Genomic DNA, 19,869 nt, shown 5'->3' with positions numbered 1-19,869 from the left:
TGAGGACCTGGGGACAATCTGGGGTACAAAATGATGCCTCATGCCCATTAAACACAAGTCCAGACAAGGGCTGGCAGTTCTGCAAACCTATTGGTTGGTTCATGGCTGAAGGGATTGTGCAATCTCCATCCTTGGAGGTTTTAAAGACCTGACTGACTAACACCCTGAGTAAGCTGGTCTGACCTCATAACTGACCCTGCCTTAGAAGAAGATTTGATAAAAGACTTCCTGAGGTCCCTTCCAATCCCAAATATTGTAGGATCCTACAAAAACACCTCTCACCAGGTTATCCATGCTACCCTCATAACAGCATCTTATGATACAGCTGCAGGCTCCAGGTGCAGAGAAGGCCCCCACTCCTGAGTCACCCTCAGCAGACAGGTTACTACACAGATCTGTCATAGCCTTTTGCAGCCCACGATGCAACAGCAAAGCAGCTCAGGATTCATGTTGCCATAAAAACGGAGGGGTTACAGGCCTGCTCAGACACTCAGGCCGAGTCAGGGATACAAGACAATCTTCACTGCAATATCCACATCCTCTTTCCCTTCCCTGCTGTACTTATATTTACCTCTTCCCCAGCATGCAACTTTGAGTTTCTCCAGTATCTTCACTGAAAGTAAACCTTATAGCTTCTTTAAGACAGATGAATGCATTCTGTATTATTTCATTAGCATACAGGAGATATTTTACAGGTATTTATGATATAAGCATATAAACAATCTTTAGAAAAAATTTACCTAGTGTAAGAGATGGAGCTGTGCTGCACACTAAAGTATTTTTATGTATTTTTGTTTGCTGACATACCTCTAAAATAGGATACAAATTAAATTAAGATAGAAAGCACCAATACCATCAAACTGTAAATAAAACAGGAAGCTTTACACTCTACAGCTTAGATTGTAATATGTGGGTAGTGACCTATTATTATAATTCAGATAAAAGGAGTTCATGTTTCTTGAGAAAAGGTTTAGGAAAAAAACCATGAAACCTTTATATACATTAATTCTCCAGTACTGTGCCTTGTCCCTATGGGCCCTTATTCCACTCTTATTAGGAAGGTCACTGGATAAATAACACTACAGAATTCACTTTGGAAGAATGCAGCTAGGTGAAATGAGAAAAGAGACGTGTGAAAACCTCTGCTCAGAAGAAGGGAGGAATTCAGCAAGCATTTAGGCTGTGTGAGACCTCAGGGTGAAGGTGCATCACAAATTAGACAAAAGGTTGCAATGACTTACAAAAGCAAAGACTAAAGTTAACACACAGGCTTTTTATTATGACACAGAGAGGTCATCAGTCCTTTCCCTGTTTATCATCCAACACAATGGGGTCTTTATCATTACCAGCATCCCTCAGCATTGTTCTGCTGCACATTGTAAAAAAAATAATAATCACCCTTGGAATTCTGCATTCACTTCCAGACATCTCATTAACAGAAAGATGCAGACTACACAGAGGGAGTTCAGAGAAAGTAAATAAATGAGCAAGATGCAGGAGGCTCTTACTTGGGACAAAGATTAAAAGAGTTGAAGATTCCAAAGTTGGCTAAGGATGGCAGAGGAGGAGAATCTATCACAGTTAGGAGGTTTGAAAAGCAAGGAAGCAGAAGCATTTGTAGTTCTGAATGCACTACAAGAAATACAACTAGACAAAAGGAGCTGTTACCAAGAATAGCATAATTTAGGCATAACACATAAGAACAAAGAGCTGAGCCTGATATGTCAGGATGACATCAGGCTCTGGCTCTGGCCAGAGGCATGTCCTATTGCCAGAAGGTGTGTTATTGCCTAAAAGAAGTTCCATTTGCCTGTCTGTGCTGCAGCAGAACGTGATGACTACAGTCAACAAGTGAGCCTGTGGCCTTACTAGTCAATGCAAATAGCAATCTGCCATTGCCAAATATGTGACATGACCATGACACTGTGTCAGACAAACCGCACATTTTCAGCCCAGTGTTTTCATTTTGAAAAAAACAGAGCTGAGGAAGAAACAGATTGTAGACAACAATCAAACAATGGAGTGACAAATACATGTAAAACAGCCAGACTTGGAGTAACTCTTCACCAGCCTAAGCACATGAAGTTCATCTTATGTACTCAATATGGCAAGGATGCTACATGTAACAAACTATCCTACGTGAGTCACAAGCCAGTACAGCAGAAAATAACAATGTAGTGCAGATATTACAGGTTGTTACTGTACAGTATCACAGAGTCTCTCTATAAACTGGTCAAGTTCACTGGAAATATGTAAGACAGAAAGCACAACGTTGGAGGCTGTTCCAAAAATGTACCCTTTAGATGGTCAGAACCTTACCCCTAAATCCCAGCCTGATTTTAATGATGTCCAATTTAAATTATTTCCTTAGCTATCATAATCCTGGAGTTTAACTAGTTCCATCTCTCTCCAGTATTTACTACTCCAATGTGTCCACCACTCAGATAATAATCAGCATAAATACAGAAGAAATACCACCCCATTTCTACAGGATGCTCCTTTACCAGGTGTGTCCTATGTGTCAACCTTCCTTTTACACAGTTGCACTGCACAGGAAACACACACTCCGTGATTTACTAATGTCCCAAAGTTAATTCTAATATGTCGCTTTCCTCTGATAAACTCCCAATCTATTTAAGAAACTCTTCTTAGTTTTTAAGTGCATGACTTTCCACTTGGTATTGCTCATTTTTATCCCTTTCTATCACTTCAGTTCTCAAGGCCAACAAATGCTATTGCTTCTCTGGTCCTCCTCTACAGTGTCAGACCTCTCAACTTGGTGTCACCAACAATGTCCTTGACACAGTTGTTTGTGTTGAGGTCATTACCAATTTATTAAATAAAATCTGTTTGAAGAGCAAACCTCACAAAACTCCATTATGGTAATTTCCCTCCACCATTGCCTCTATCAGTTTCTTACCTACTTTGCAATTTTCCTACTAATCCCAACCTTTTCTAGCTAATGGACTCATATCCAGGGTACCAAGTATTTTAACAAGTACACCTATTGCATTTCTGTCATCTAACTCAGAAGATCCCAAGCTGAACTATAGGTAGCAGCAGTGATATATTTCTTCTTGTGTATGTACAGAGCCACAATATGTTGCTGCCATCAGTTTTGAAAGCCTAGACAACCTGTCACCCTTGCCCCTGTATGGAACTCCCCATTTAACAAATCAGCACACCCAGCTGACAGAGCAATGTGACAGTAACAAAAGAGTAGGAAGTCCATCACAAATGAGTATCTTTAGAACACCAATACACAATAGTTAGCAATACACTTCTTGGAAAAGAAAGAATGCATGCAAATTTGAGGCTGTGAGTACTCCTACAGTAACAACTAACAAGATAGCACATATATCATGTTCAAGGGTAGCTGCAATGTAACAAACCAGCCTAGATTATCTGGGGAAAGGCATTGACACTTTCCTGAACTTGTGAGCAAGTTGGAGTGGTCCTGGCCCCATGCCTCCAACTGACACAAAGAAGAAAGGCAAAGAAAAAAATCCTGCGTCATGGTCCTGCAGAGATGATCTCACTGCCTGCCCCTGATAAGTCCCAGATGAAACTGCCTGATAGAGCATCATCTCTTTCTGTCCTATCTCCACCTGTGACTGTCTCTTTAGATCAGCAGCAGATACTAGTCTCTGGCCTTAATTTGACTGTAATATTTGCCAATTATTTTAAGAGATGGCGACACTAACTTCTATTGATCTCATTAAAAATAAAGGTCGTTGTGCAGCTCATTTCTCAGGGCTCAATATTACCTCCTCAAGCCAAAATAATAGCATTGATTTTGGAACCTTAATCGAAGGTTAATTGGATTGAAAACTGTATTGAGTTTTTGGCTTTCTTTCATTGTTGTTATTACAGCCATCATCTAAGGGTTTGCTTAATCCTGCTAGGGCAATTCTGCCCAATTAAACTGGTGTCAAATTAGCAAAGGGTGTGGATGGAAAATAGCCACAACTTGGAGCCTACTCTGTGCCTCTGCTCTGAAATGGCTCTTGTCCATAGCAGATTAGGATGGTCACACACAAGAGATCTCATTTCACACTCTTTCCTCTGTGATCCAGTTGTGAGGATCGACAGTGCTCTGTTATGCAGTACTATCACTATGCACTGATCTAGCATCACAGCAAGGTGATGTCTGGACACACATGATGTCATTAAGATACAGGGATAGTTTTTAGGACTCCTGGAGTGCACTCCTAACATGCCCTGTACTCTCTGTTGGGGACGGAGGAAATTATTTTCCTGCTCAGTGCCCCATCTTCCATGGCATTTAAGTGGGGAGAAGTATTCTGACTCATCCACCCTGGGAACTGAGGGACTAACTTGATAAGTTTGTCTAGATTCTCAAAAGGATGCAGGTAGAGAAGACCAGTTACTGTTTTTTCACTTGTTTCTTGCATCTCTGTTAGACCCAAAATGACCATGGGAATCATTTGCCCTTGGCTTTAAATACAGTTGTATTTCCTTGGATTTAATGTAAAGCATCTTGGTGGGACTTAAGCAATTGATTGACATTGACACTTGGGACTGACTTTCAGTAAGAAATGGGTTTGTGTGTAATTTAACTCATTTACCTGGTGTCTTTGCACAGTTCAAAAGCTGAAATAGCTGGAGGTCACTATCCTTGTTTACCAGTGCCTTGTGAACTTCACTAAGCTTCAGACAAGATGAAATGTAGGAGAATCTGCAAAGAAACCTCTCCCCAGACGACATCAGCAAGTGCAAAGAGCAAGAATAGCCATCTTCCCCAGAAACAGTGTTCTTCTCTGCTCCGCTTCATGTAACACTTGAGTGTTATAAGCACAAATACTTGAGACATGAGAGGTTTCCACATTTGTGCTGACAAAAGGATCCCACCCTGGGAAAATCCCACTTAAATTTTAGCAGCTACATGGTTGCAGCTCCTGACTCTTGGCAGAAAGGGTAAATCCCACACTGAAAGCATATTTCAAGTTGCAAATCTGTCAGTCACAAGAAGATAGCTGGGCTCTTTACTGAGCTAAGAGATACCATTCCAATGCAGAACCCACTTAGTAACAGAAAGAAGCAAAAAGCCACAGTAGGATGGGGTGACAGATGGCAATAATTGTGCACAGTAGCTCTTCTTAAGTACCTTAGCTGTTTGCTTTCAACTCTCAGCTGGACAAAACACTTTCCTGAATTCTGAATCATCCACAGCTCACGAACAGGCTTTTGGTGAGCTGAAGTATATGGCATTGTTGCCTTTCCCTGACTCAAATCCAAACCAGGGTGATCACGGGGACTCTACACTTGGCTACCTGAACTGGTTGGTTAGTTGGAGGCACTACAGCACAATGCCAGAAGTGCATCTTTAAGCTCCACAGCTCCCAGAGCTTGCTAATACAGCAGCCTCTGTGGAGACAGGCAGAGAATCCAAAAGGAAGGACAAGGAAAACCCATGCAGCAGACCAGAGATAATGTTAAGATTTGTATACAGACAAGGTCTGTCTAAATTAATCAGGTACAATCAGAATGGGTGCAAAAGGAGCATTTATGTCATTTGGGATTTTCTTTAAAAATCCATACTCTAAGTAGTGTTGCTATTCCTCCTTTCCTCCTATATACAGTGTGCTACAACCCTCCTGAGAGCCTCTCAGTCTACTTTTCCTCTCTTCCCTGCTCTACCACCTATTTCCAAATGTAACTTCCCAACCAAGACTGCAAATCCTCTTGTGTTTTGAAACAGGAAGAGCCCAGTTTCCAGTTGCCCCTTCCTAACCCTGCCATGCCCTGGTTTTCCCTCACAATTCCTGCCAGCTCATTTCTTGAGAACTACCCTCTCCAGATTTCCCTTTCACTGTCAATATCCTAGCTGCATGCTCCTCCTCAGCTACACTTGCACATGAATAAGTAACTGTTCCACAGGCAGATATTTCAGTGTTTGCACTTGTCTTTAGAAATCAAAGCCTTCTCTGATTAAATGCCATTACAATCCAGCACTTGGATGGATCCAGTGAGATTAATGTGCTTTTGGGCAGCTTTAATGATAATCCTGCTACAGACGGTATTAAGTAAATGTCAGTAACCTGGTTTGAAGGGAGCTTTCACCTCAGGGATTCTTTCCATTTAAAGGAGAGAGACTCGGCTTGCTTTTGCTGCATTGTCACACAAGAAATCCTGCTTAGTAAAGATTCCTCTTCCTCCACCCAGTAAAACAAAATAGAGCAAGATGATAGAGGGATAGATAGATAGATAGATAGATAGATAGATAGATAGATAGATAGATAGATAGATAGATAGATAGATAGATAGATAGATAGATTCAGGTGATTTATATGGAGCTAATGTATCTCTTGAAAGCCAAAACTCCTATATATTATAAGTCAGGTCACTTTTGAAAAGTGGGTTGCTGTCCTCTCCTCATGCTCCTTTCAACGTCTGCTGTCTTTTGCTCACCTCACTACCATGCCATGCAGTTGTTTACCCAGGGCAACAACAGCAGCAGCTGATAATGGATCTTGGTTATATTTGTCCCCATCTGCTGCACCTTGCCAAAGCAGAAGTCTGGGGTGTGCACTGCTCCTACCTTGTATTACTGCAGCCATAATAACAGACCTCCTTCCCCATGATTTAGACAAGCTCAGTATTCCCTCCTTTCTACTGCTGCTTTACTGGTAATCAGTAAAGTTAATCATTAATTTCAGGGGGTGGGGAGAGAAAAGGAAGAACAGCTCAGTGCAGGCACTGAGAGAGTTTGTAGAAACTCAGTCTTACAACTGAGCTGAGTGACACCCTATACCTGACAGATAGCCAGAACTGTCTGAGGCTTATACTTTGCAGCAATAGAAGTCTGTTGACAACTTTTTCAAAATTACTTCTTAGCCGTCATTTAGAGACCAGCTCAGAATCAGGAAAATACGTGGTTTCACTGCTGCATAGGACCTATTGTGCCAAGATGTTACAAAACGACCTTCCCAAAGGCATGGACGAACAAAAAAATTAGCAGAAATTTTCACCCTAAGTCACTCTAATTGCAAGCAAAAGCCTCTGCAAGTTAGAAAAACTGAAATTAGCTGCTTCTCTACAACTTTGCTATCTCCAGCAGTTTGAGAAAATTCAAAGTAACCAAAGTCCCAAGGAGGTATACTATACTAGCTACCTTGATATCAGAATGGATCTGCTATCCAAGAACTGTGAGGAAGCCCACCTCAAAATCTGAATGTACATATTGCTCAAGAGCCCAACTGCTAATGCATCAAAACAAGCCTCTCTATTTCAAGACTTGAAGAATATTCACTCTTGTAACTGATTGTATGGGCTAGATTTGACCTCTGCCTACAGCAGAAGAAAAGGATAGGATAAACTCACTCAAAGAAATTACTCTCTCACTTTTGACCAGTTGACTTGTCCAGATAAATGGAGCTGACTGTGTTTTGCCATGGACAAAATTTTTCAAATCTCTCTTAATAGCAAAGTCCACAAGACAAAAAAATCAGAAGCTGAAGTTGTTCCTTTAGGGTAACAGAAACTACCATCTTGGAACAAACCATGGGTGTCTGCAATATAAGAGCATGGTCATCTTTCACTATGTCTCCTTGAAGGTCTCTCTAGCTGTGCAGCCTACAGGAGAGTGTTCCCAAAAAGGAGTTTTGTATTTCTCCAAGAAGCACAAGAATGCAGATCTCTCAGTCTGATTGCTCTGTTCACATCTGTATGTGCTTCTTCTTCTGTCCTGTCCTATCCTGTCAGCCTCCATTTTGCATCAAGGTCAGCTGATGGCAACATCAGTTTTGCATTGCCCACCACGTCCAATTCAGAGATGGCTGAGAAATTACCTCATTGACGTTGATGCCATTCCTCTCCATGTAGGCCCTGTCATTCACCTGCCCCCCTTCCATAAACTCCATGAGAAGGACGCGCCTTGTTGAGAGCTCCCAGTAGATCCTGGGGACCTGAAACAGGAGCAGATGGATTAAGTCAGGCAACAGGTTGGGGAAGGAAAGAGAATATATCACACACAGCCCAGAGGAGTAAAAATAGAAGCAATTGAAGTGAGGACTTGGATTTTTTTGATGAGCACATGGGAGGTAAATCCATCTACTGGCCAGTTCCCCAGGACAGCAGCAATGTGTACAAGGATAACACAACAATTCAACAACAGCAGGATCTGTCCTCATGCAACATTTCTGGTTACGCTCTACAATATCTTGACCACCTCCCACTCCCAGTGTAGTCTGAGAGCTTTCTTACCTGCTCTGCAGCTCCTCTACCTGGGCTGTTTAACTAGTCCCTACTGTAAGTTTCTGAATCATCCACTCAGCTCCTTTAGATAGGAACTGCATCTTGTTTGCTACGCACGGGGTCCACTTACACAGCTTTAAAAATTATAAGCCATCGTCATAAATTGCATCTCCGCAGTGCCCCTTGGAACACGAACGCCTTTGAGCTGACAAACCCTGCATACTTAGGCCATCTGCAATTGAACTGGGAGAAAAATCAAGTGTCACAAATAAGGGACTTTTCACAGAAACCCTGGGAGACCCTTAGCTATCTTACTGCCAACGTGACACAGTGTAAAATGTCAAAGCACTTTTCATTCAATCTGCAGTAAATCAAGCTGAGTGAAGTACCAGTAAGAGGCCTGGTGCCATCCAGGGAGGTAGTGACACAAGCATTGCTCAGGCTGGCTCCCCCTTTTCCAGCCTCTTTCTCCAGACAAATTTTTTCCATGTTAAAGTCCCTTATTGTCAAGAGCCATTCTGCTGAACTCCCTTTGGATATTCCTCACATCACTGTGCTGACCAAAACTCCAATCTGTCCAGATTTGCTTTTGCACATGGGGGAAGCCACACAGGTACATTTTACCAAAGATATAAGGGAGTTCAACCCATTCCCATATTGTGCCCTGGTATAGAGATACAAATTTTGGATCACACAAATAGTGAGCCAGCTGTGCAGCCCCCTCTCCTCACCCTCCTGACCCAGGCATGGACTTAGGACCAGCATCTTGGGGCAGGACAGGAAGAGGTAAGAGGTGTTGCCCATCTAGTGTGACCAATGCCATGGGATGACCAGCCCACTGTAGCTCCTGAACAAGCAGTATTTCTTGCTTTTAACTACCGACAATGTCTCAGTCCCTCATAAACTATCTGCTTCTCTCACTGTCCTAGGTCTCTAGAGAGGTCTCTAGAGAGACCAGTTCTACTTTATCATCTATGTGCCACTTTAGATCAAAAGCTCCTTTGCTGAGCAATTTCAATGTCCCTCAGTCCCACCATTCAACACTCCTGGCATACTTTGCATGTGAACCTTGCCTAGACTTTGATGCCAGAGATTCACTATGGGCAAGGGGGATTGAGTTACTCACAGCCTTTCCAGCTTATCTGGATATTCACTCTTTGCAGTTAGATTGCTGAGAAAGCCAGCCAACTCCAAAACTAACAGTTTCCCAACCCATCTAGCTCACTGATCCCTGCTGCCTTAGATCATTTCAGATAACACTCATTCTTGTCTCAGGATTTACACAGGCAAGTCAGTAGGCTTGTAAAGCACTATCCATGCTCTTGGAGATGCCTCTCTCAATCAGAGTCGAATTCTTCAGTGATTTTTTTAATTACTCACAGGTGTTTGGCTGTAATGCTACTGTGTGGAAATAATTTATCTCTGGCTTTAAAAGCTCAAACAGGTTCATGGCACAAAATCTACTTTTCAGCTTTCTAGCGTGTTTAGGAAAATTAATGATACAGGGGCCCAATTCTTCTGTTGCTTTTGGGTGATGAACACGTCTCTGAATTGACAGGTCAGACGGGAAGATCCATTATTTAGCCATCTCAAGCCATTTGTTATTGTTACACATATTGATATCATGATAGCTTCTTAACCCAGCGAGGAGGTGATTGGCTGTCTCCATGGGGATTTACTTCACAGTATCCTAGTTACAGATGCAATGGATACAGCTCTCCAAGGTGCATCACTTCTGATAAGCACCCACTCAGCAAAACCATTGGCCTTTGGCCTTCTGTAGCCCTGGTGGCTTTTAGCTATCTGTGTCTATGGGAAGGCCACTGCTGCCACTGGGCTCCAAAAGGACTGCACCAAACCTTGAGTCAGACAACAAGGAAAGCACTTGCATGGAGGAAGCAAGGAAAAATGGATACATCAGGCTGTAAAGCCCAACAAAAACTCACCTTCTTTCAGACCTCTGTCTTGGTACTTCTGCATAAACAGGACGTGAAAACCTCATTTTGATTGTATGTATCCAGGAGAGTCCAAAGGAGGGTATATTTTTTGCTCCCTTTGTGCATGTGCAAATGCAGTTACATCAGTGACCGTGCCCACAGCACTACATGTGTTTCCAGAAAGTATGCACTGGAGGCTTGTTCCTCTTGTCTGTCAGCAAAAGATCTCTGAACATGCGAGTTTGAAGATGTGAGCTTATGTCTTTCCAAGAATGAGATGTGTACATGTCTGGTTATACTTGAGACATTTGTCAGTGACCTTAGACACTGTGTCGCAGGGGAGGTGGGGAAGAGCTCATGTGGATGTAGTTGATTTTGTGTATGAAGATAACGTGAATGCATTAGCCATGAATGTGTATGAAGGTTGTATGCCCAATTCTAGAGGGAGAATGTGCCTTTTTGCAGCAGGAAGGACTCATGCAAACATGCTTCCTCCTGAGATACAAAGTGTTCCCAATACTACTTGACATCATCAGCTTCAGTCTAGCTTTTCTGTTCTGTGTCCATTTCTTGCCCTCAGTTGAGATAAAGTCCAAGAAAAGGTACCATCAGATGGCTCAGCAAAGAATGGCAAATTCACACGCACTAGACAAGTTCAGAAAAAGTGTTTGAGAAAATGAGTAGCAGGCTCCAGAGATTGCTGGCACCAAGCCACCACTTCTGGCCCAATATAGAGTGTGTACAGTAGGAAACAAACATGGAGAAAGCCTGCCTCAGAGCATTTTCTGGTCTGTACTAGCAGAGCAGTCTAGGATGAACAACACAGACAGACTGAACTCCATTCTCCCTCCATATGGTTCCTCCAGTTGGTGAATGAGGTACATAAGACACAGAGGGGGAGACCATTAATGCACATATATAGACAGAAATATGTGTTCCCTCACCTTCAGGAAGTCAAAGTTCTTGAGCATATAAGCAACCTTCTCAGCATTTCTGCCTTCATGGAGGAAATCCAACTCCAAGGGCAGATTCTTCTTAGCTTCTTCCCCCAGCCACATGAACTCAAAATCTGGAAAGATCTGCTTCACAACCAAGAGGAGAACCTGAAAACAAGGAAACAGACAATCAGCTGCCTCCTGGCTACAAAGCCACATAGCTGCACACAGTGCTGTTTTGACAGGATCATTCCATATAACTTACAGATTAAAAAAACCCAACCTACACCCCAAGTGCTTTTAGGGTTCCTACAATATCACAATGCAACACAGTGTCATGCCTTGGTCATGTAACACAAATTTTGGCTTACCCTTCCACACAGGCACATCCAGGAGTTAAATGATGGCGCACACACCAAAGGGAGCCCAGCTGCCTGCTGCCTAGAAGTAAGCAGCCCTGGAGAAGAGACCACATGGCCAGATCTTGCCAAGGGCATGGCCCTGGAGCAACTCTCTTCTGGGTCCTATAATTCTACAAGTCACTGTTTGGCTTCATTCGAACAGCTCTCAGATAAAGCAGATGAAAAAGATGTAAGACTTGTCACCTCTGTGTTACTTCTTCCACTGTTGAATGAGAATTTTGCTAGCACAGAAAATCCATGGGGCAGTTCAAAGAAGACAGTGGAGTTTGGATACAGTTAGTAGGCTACAGATCTTTAAAGAACACTTCTGGCAGGGGTCAGAGGGCAAGTTGCTCTTCAGCATCAGTCACAGCCATCCTCAGAAATGCTGAGGAGGTGTTTTCCAAGTATCATATATCCACTACCTAGAATCCTCTTCTTAAAGGGATTAGGTACTCAGCTACACAGCACCTTGAAAGGCCCATCCAGAAAGTTCCTGGAAATGTTTGCTTAAAGCAATATTTAAGGGGTGAGTGAATCAAGATTACACAACTGCATGGCATAATCAAAGCTCCATTGCAGCCAAGCATGTTTTCTGGTCAAAGAAGGGCCAGTTTCTCCACCAGAGTCACAAATTTACACAAGCTGACGATTTGGACCATGCCTTAAGGAAAATAATTTTTTGGGCGGTTTTTAACTACTTGAGTCATAAAACAAGTAAAAAAAACAAAAATGCAATCCACTTTGCTGTCTTTACCTCACCTGTTCTGCATATTCACCAGAAAATTTAAACAGACTTGTGTGTGTTACTGCACCACTTCCCTTTGCAGATCTTCACCACTGAGGTGGGAATTTCTGCACTGCAGAAGGAACATTTAAAGTACACACAAGAAGCTGCTATCATTTAAATGTATGACAAAAAATAAATTTATGAACCATCACTGCTCCTGTTTAGGTGTGTGACAGCGTTTGTTCTCCATCCCTGTCTCAACTTCTCTTATCTAAATGTCAGTTTCAAACTCAATGTTCCCTTAAAAATGTAATCACCAGGTTTCACTGGTGATTGAATTAGTTTTTTACTACTAGACACTGTTGAATTAGTTTTTTACTATTACATCTAGAGGTATAAATCCTTTCAAGTTTATGTCACCGAAATGAAATGTAACCAGTGATCTTCATGAACATGTACATAAACTTCATAGGGTCTGCAAGATTATTTCGTTAGTGCCTGATGTGAGAAAATTCATGGGTTTTTTTGCTTTCTTTAAATACTATTTTGAATCAATTTGCCGACTTGACTAATGGCAGGGACATACTTAACAAGCATTTCACCTATCCCTTTTCTGACATCTGTATAACATGTCTTGAAAAAATTATTGATATAGGAAGAGCAGCAAGGTATGTCTCTCTGGGTTTATCAGATGCTGTACTGATTTTTAAAGAGTCAGCATTGATTCTATGAAACTCAAGTGAATTTAGGAATTTTCCATCTAGCTTTTCCCATTCAGACTCTTTACCATCAGTCTTAAATAAGACCATCTCCACCAATATTTAAATTAACGTCCTACCTAGCTGCAATGTCTATCTGATTCTTAAAGGACCAGAACATCAGTGCATGTAATCTGGCTTTCCATGCAGCCTACACAAAAAGAGTCCCACACAAGGATATGATGATGCATGTAAGGCAACACTCCACAAGTGGCCTTTTAAAAACAAAACTGTGTGTGTCATGTTCTGAGCTACTTTCCCATAGCTGTGTATACACAACAGATCTCAAGGATGCTAAACTAGGCTGTCTGTAGAAGAACAATACTAAATTGCCAAAAGGAAATACACTGTTTTAGTTTCAAGTTTCCGAAGGTGTGGTGGTTTGAGCCACCATAAAAATCCAAAATCCCTTTACGCCATGTTGCTGTGATTGCTGGTTATACTGGTAAGAGACATTTAAACAAATTATTTTAGAATGTTTCCTGTCTCTTCTGGTTTTAAACTGTTCTCCCTGGTGTCATGGTTTGAAAATTGCCCCCCCTGGTAGCCGGGGGGCCTGTAAGTGAGGTGATTGGATTCCAGGGCAGTCTTCCCTGGAGGGCCAATCACTGCTCGTTTTGTTCGCTCCTGTGAAAAATTTCTTTCACTATGAGTTCAAAATAAATATTCAGCTGCAAACTAATGTGCCTCAGCTACAACCACCTGTGTTTCTATGCAGACTAGCCAGGATTGCTCAAAGCAGAGTGTTTTAGCTGCCTAAAGAAGCTTTAGCTACATGATCCTCTGAGAGGGTGCTGGCAAGATCTTTGATTCCTGATCTTCTGTGACAGAGAACTGTGTTATTGCATCAGCAGTACCCTCTAAACACTTATCAGAACCCCTCAGCTTAAGCTGAGGTCCACTTTAGTCCCGTGGACCTACCTGTCTGCCAATGAATGTGCACATTACTGCAAATATATACATGTATATATACTTATTAGCTTTATTTATTACGCTTAAAGCTTTAGTGTTAACCACTTACAACCTAATCCTTCCCATCTCCTGCATCTCAGCCCTGTGTCCATTTCCTGTTCCATACCGTATCACTGGCATCTTTGACTACTGCAATGCAGTTCAGTGCCACAGTTTTTCTCCAGTTTCTCCCTTCCATGGCTAGACTTAGAAGTTTGGGAGAAGCTACAGCACTGCATTGGGAACATCAGTGGCACCCCCCATTCAGGAGAGGAACAGGAGCCAGGCATTGCAACTTTTTCCCTAGTTGAATCCCTCATTTGTGTGTCTGCCCCTGTAAGGTGACCCTCTCCATATCTCAGGGGGTTTTTTTCCACCATGCTTAATGTTCAGCATTAAGGAGCTGATGAAGAAACAAAACTGAATCATAGTGTTGAATCCACACTAGAATTTAATCTAAAAAAACATGCTAATCACGGACAATGATTTTCTTTGGCCCCATAGCCCTGATTGCAAGAGAACTGAGACAAGTTTAATAAACCAGTTAATAGGCATACAGGCTGAAGAGAGACTTTGCGGCTCACTCTCTCGCTCTTAAATCTTATATGGCCTTACAATGATGTCATTCATGTTTACCTATCTTCCTTCTTCCCGCATTCCCTTTCACCCTATTGTTCAGTCTTTCCATCCACACAATCACCAACACTGCTATCCTCATCAACTTTGTATATTAATCCTGTAAGTCAGCATTGATGTCTGCAGAGGTTTCAAAGCTACAGGTTGGTTTTGTTATATCTGCTTACACCATGGGTGAATGTAGCCCCCTCTATTTCAATGGTAATTGCTCTGGAAGTCAAAGTCAACAGTTAGTTTTACCTCCATGAGTAAAATATCCTTGGAGCTCTGAGCTTGGACCTTTGGGTGCTGGATTTTCACTGCCACCGTTCTCCCATCCTGAAGCACCGCTTTATGCACCTGGGCTAGTGATGCTGCTCCCAAGGGAGTGTCCTCAAAACTCATGAATAGCTCTTTTATCTGTTGGAAAAAGGGAAAGAAACATCAGCTTGAGGTGCCAGAGGCTATCCCAAGAAAAGCCCTGCTCACAGAGCAGAGAGTGCACATGCCAAAGCTGGGCAGAGTCAGCCCTTTCATCTTTCTTCTGTGCCCTCTCTTAGCCTTATCACTGTTTGGCCTCCCAGTGAAGCCTGCCAAGCATGCAAGTGCCCTGGAGATACTCTGCTTATGGAAACCTGTGGCAGAGCCCCAGCAGCGAATTTCATCTTGGACTTGTGGTGGCCAGGCAGCATGTGAGGGACCACTCCAGGCTGTACTGAAACGGGTTGGAGTGATTATGGTCAGCATTCTTGCTTATCACTAGGTGCAGAAGCCAACAGCTGTTCCTTTGCACGTATTTCTTCTGCAGACATTTAATAACAGCCACCATCACCCCCTGAAACCTGACAGTATGTATTCCCATGCATTACACCAGCAGCAGCTAACTTGCTTGGTGAAAGCCAGCACATGACTGGGAGCAGTGGTAAGGGCAGGATTCAAGGCAGGGGGACAAAAAATGCTGTTTGCACCTTGACAACTTGGCTTGAAAACGTGGTTAATGTGATGGACTTTCTCACACCTATAATAGTAACCAATGCTCTCAGCTCAGAAAACGCACCAGCTGGGGACAGCAAAGCACTTTTGGGCAGGAGAGGAAATTATTAGCAGCTCTGGCTAAGAAACTCAAGACTAGATTATAAGGAAAGTTGTGGATGAAGTAGATTTACCAGGGGTAGGTCCAGGAAGCAAAATCCGAGAGAGACGTGGGTGAGGCAATGGGAGGTGGGCACAGGCCCATCTGTCCTGCCTAACACAGCTCCCTGCCAGAGATCCTCAGTGCAGCACCAGGCAGCGCAGGCTCTGGAAACACTACAGCCATGGTAGTGCAATATCAGCCTGGCTGACCAGCCGACTCCTCTGGTTGAACAGGAATTTATTTCCCCATAGTAGCCCTCACAGTGCCACGCTCTGCATTGGTAGCTAGAGGAGTGTTGATGACACACCCATGTTTTGGCTACTGCTGAGCACAGCACTGTAACACTCCTTCTTCAGTCAAGGGTGAGATCCTGGGAGGGGACACAAGCAGGCCAGCTGTCCCACACTGACCAAGGGGATACTCCATACCACATGATGTCAACCCAGATATAAAAGCTGAGGCAAAGAGCAGGACCAGAGGCACTCATTGTCTCTGATGGCTGCCTGCTGACAACCGTTACACGTGCTGGAGCCCTGCTTCTCAGAGAAGTGACCATCGCTGCTTATGGGAAGCAGAGATTAACTGCTGGCTTCTGCTTTGTGTGCGTGCATGCTGCTTTTGCTTTCTTTTTTGCATAAATATAAACTGCCTTATCGCAACCCATGATTTGTGTTGTTTTCTTTTCCCACCTTACTCTCTCCCATGTCCGGCTGGGAAGGGGAGGGATAGAGTGGCTGAGTGGGCACCTGGTGAACCCACTACACTCAGCTCAGAGGGAGGACAACACAGTTACGTGGCTTCAGGCACAGAGATAGTTCACATAATGCTAGTTGAGGGTTTCTGTCCTGCTCCATAGGGCAAGGTGCACATAAGGTCTGAGGCATACAGAATTCAGCAAAGTGAACCTGTTCCTGCGGGCTCAACTGATTTTGGGTGAGCAGTTGAGAAGCCTGTAATTTATACAGTAACAAAAAAGAAAGAATGTCAGTGCATTTTTATAACCTGCTTTTTAAAAGGTAATTAAAGATGGGAGCTGCAGCAACCTAGTAATTAAATATGAATAAAGACCTTATAAGCAAAGTTTTCATGCAAAGCTTTAAACGAATATTTTTTTTGCTGACAAGGAAATAAAATACTACAAGGAGCAGCCTGTTCCCTCCTGCAGCTGCCAGGGAATGAGCCCCCTCCCACACTACCCTACCCCTTCTCTCCCAGCCCCTTCCACAGAAAACTACTGCTAGCGACAAACTGGAGCATTCACAGTAATTAGATTCCAACACAGACTCAGCTGCCTCCAGTAATTCACTAGGAAGGTGCATTTTATTTATTTAATTAATTCCCTTTGGTCCTGGCGGCAAAATCAATTAAGTAAAACAACTGCATTTAAAAACAACTAGTTATGTGGTTTTTAATTACAGCAGGTCCATAATTCAAACCTATTGACACTTGTGTCTCAAGAGAAAAAAGGTTTTTCTCTCTTTCCTCTCCACCCTTTCTTTTCTCTCTCACTTCTGGATTGGAGATTCTCGTTTCAGATTACTATGAACAAAGAAGCACCTACAGGATGACAGATGGCTCAGGGCACATGTGTTCAAGACACAGGGGCTTTTACCATTATTTGAAGTTTGTCTATTGGCTGAAAAAAGGACCTGTTAAGGGTAAAGACTTAAGGTGGCCAGAAGCATGCTGGGCTATGAGATACCTCAAAGAAGAAAAAAATGCAGAGAACTTGCCACATGAGGTCAAGCTGGGACTTTGTTCAACTCTCTCACTACCCTACATCCTTATATTAGGGGGATGTACCCTTTACAAAGTGGTAGCCAATATTACTAGTCTAACTGTCATAAGGGTGATAACATACTCCAAAGGTTAAAACACTGGGAGTTCACTAGCCTGAATCCAGTAAGGTACATTTATAGTAAGATCATACATAAAATGGATGAAATTCCATCTGCTCTGGATTTCAGAACCTCTTAATTGCCTACTCTGTCAATCCAACCAATTGAATGCATGCAGGGGAAAAATAAAACAGGCTGCATGTATTCCCTCTGGCAGGAATAATACAACATTCTCATGTGACTAAGTTTTCTAAGGAAACATAATTGAATAAAGCTGTGTCTAGGAGTTCTTTTGGGCAGAAGAATTTCTTTTAAAAACTTGTTACTTAAGATGTGAAAGCCAGGTTAGCAGTCATGTCCGTTAGAGCCAGCTCAGTGGCCCTGCTGCAGTTCCAGGGGGGATTTGTGTGCATTCACAGGCTGCAGGCGAGGGCAGCAAGGCAAGGGACTGCAACAGGGCCAGAGAATTGATGGATCCTCCAGGAGTAGAAGGGCAGAGCATGCTCATGGGGGAGGCAGCAGATCACAGCTGAGCCATTACACAAGCAGGTGTGAGGCTGAGATAAAGCAGCAGCACAATTACGGCTGGATTCCAGGACCCCCCACTCGGCAAATCACCCTTGTTCATTATGAAATTGTCCTTTCTCAGCTCGCTGGAGGCAGCTCTTGCAGGCTGTGTGTCCCAGACACGCAGAAATGAGCAAGAGCCTGTATGAGAAGAGAAAAGATGAGCCAGGCTCCCACACTGCCTGCTGGAGAGTGGGGTCCTTCCCAAGGAAAAGTGGCTGCACCCATTTCATGCAGGCAGGGAATTCCTGGAGCAGGCTGCAGGCTCATACTGCTCACGAGCACCCTCAACAAAAACTCTTTCATTTCCAGGATGGATGATCAGTAAGCAAAGGTCTGGGACAGTCTTGGAGCCCACCTGACATGGTACTTAAGGAAATCTCACGTTCTTTCCAGGCCACAGCTGGTCTCAAATGGTCTCATCAACTGGCTGTTACCATCTGTAAGCCTGGCAGGAGATTAAACAAGCATAGTTTCCACAAAGGTTTAATAAAGGTTTAAAAGGAACTTTAAGGCTGCTCTTTCAAAGGAGCAGGCCAGCCAGCTGGAGGTTTACAGTTGTACAGGTGATTCATGTCCCTGCACAGGTGCTTTCCCTCACCAGCCTTCTACACAACCAGCTCCCCATTGGACACATGCTCAACCAGCAAATGTATGTGTCACTGTACTCCACTGGCTGGAAACACAGCCCTGACTGCTTAATTCAAAAGAATGAAGCTCATTTAATTTTAAATATGCAAAATCTTTTCATGACTGTTAGCATTAGTATTCACACCTCAGGGAACTGATATAAAAGCTCTTACAGGATCTATCTACTTAGAAACTTATTAGTATGTATTTGTGCTGAAGTTGCACCTAGAGACCACATTAAGCCCAGAGTGCCATTGTATGAGGTGCACAGCCACCACGGGCCCTGCACAAACTCATGTTTTCCAGGAGTTCCCAGATGTCAGCTACAGGCCTTCTCACATGCTGAAGTGCCTTCCCAAAGTGCAACTGCTCTGCCCGAGGTCTGCAGCACACACCACCTCATGCCACAATGTTGAGCATCAGAATGCCTCCGTATTTTTTCTGAATCCTGTCCTTAAACACTTAGGAAGATACTGGGAGTCAATTGGATTTAAGCTTCCAAATCCTGAGTCCGTTCTGAAAGTATTACCTTACATGACCTGCCCAGCATGTTCTGAGAAGTCTTTGACAGAATTGGGATTTAACCCAGATATCCCAAATTCCAGCCTGGTTCCTTAATCTCCAAACCATAAAAGTTACATGTGCATGTCTTGCTGGCTAATTTCTTTCAAAATATACTGACTCTTAATCCCAACCTTTTAATATCCATGTGCTGCAGCAAATGATCAAATATTACTGCCTGGTTTCAACCTGCCCACTATGTCACCTTCCTTCTCCAGAAAGGTTGTTAACACAGTACCCTGGAACAGGAGCCTAAGACACGGAGCCCCTTCCCAGCCCAACACTACATACCATCTCAGAGTGAGATGTGGTGGCTCTGCTCTGCCATTGTGATGAACGGTGGTGTAGTGAGTTGACCTTAGCTGGACGTCAGGTGCCCACCAAGCTGCTCTATCCCTCCCCTTTCCAGTCGGACAGGTGAGAGAGAATAAGATGGAAAACGACTTGTAGGTTGAGATAAGGCTGTTTACTAAATCAAAAGAGAAGGTTTGCGCACACAAAGAGGAAAATAACAAGGTTTATTCTCTATCCATCAGCAAACCATGTTCTACTACTTCCTGGGAACCAGGGCTTCAGCATGCAGAGTGGTTTCTC

General features: G+C 43.2%; 1 protein-coding gene across 3 annotated transcripts in view; it reads right to left on the bottom strand.

The window, feature by feature from the left end:
• The window catches only part of ADCK1 (aarF domain containing kinase 1), a 77,143-nt gene that overhangs the window by 8,453 nt on the left and 48,821 nt on the right, over positions 1-19,869 (bottom strand). For all 3 annotated transcript variants that reach the window (XM_018082916.2, XM_008924946.3, XM_018082917.2), the window contains 3 exons: positions 14,806-14,964; positions 11,099-11,257; positions 7,812-7,928 (listed from right to left, as the gene is read on the bottom strand). In XM_018082916.2, coding sequence (XP_017938405.1) covers positions 7,812-7,928; positions 11,099-11,257; positions 14,806-14,964 — 435 coding nt within the window. The remainder of the gene's footprint in view (positions 1-7,811; positions 7,929-11,098; positions 11,258-14,805; positions 14,965-19,869) is intronic.

Source organism: Manacus vitellinus, unplaced genomic scaffold (assembly GCF_001715985.3).
Source record: "Manacus vitellinus isolate BGI_N305 unplaced genomic scaffold, ASM171598v3 scaffold_6_pilon, whole genome shotgun sequence".
Taxonomy (NCBI): domain Eukaryota; kingdom Metazoa; phylum Chordata; class Aves; order Passeriformes; family Pipridae; genus Manacus; species Manacus vitellinus.
This window is presented reverse-complemented; position numbering and strand designations above follow the sequence as displayed.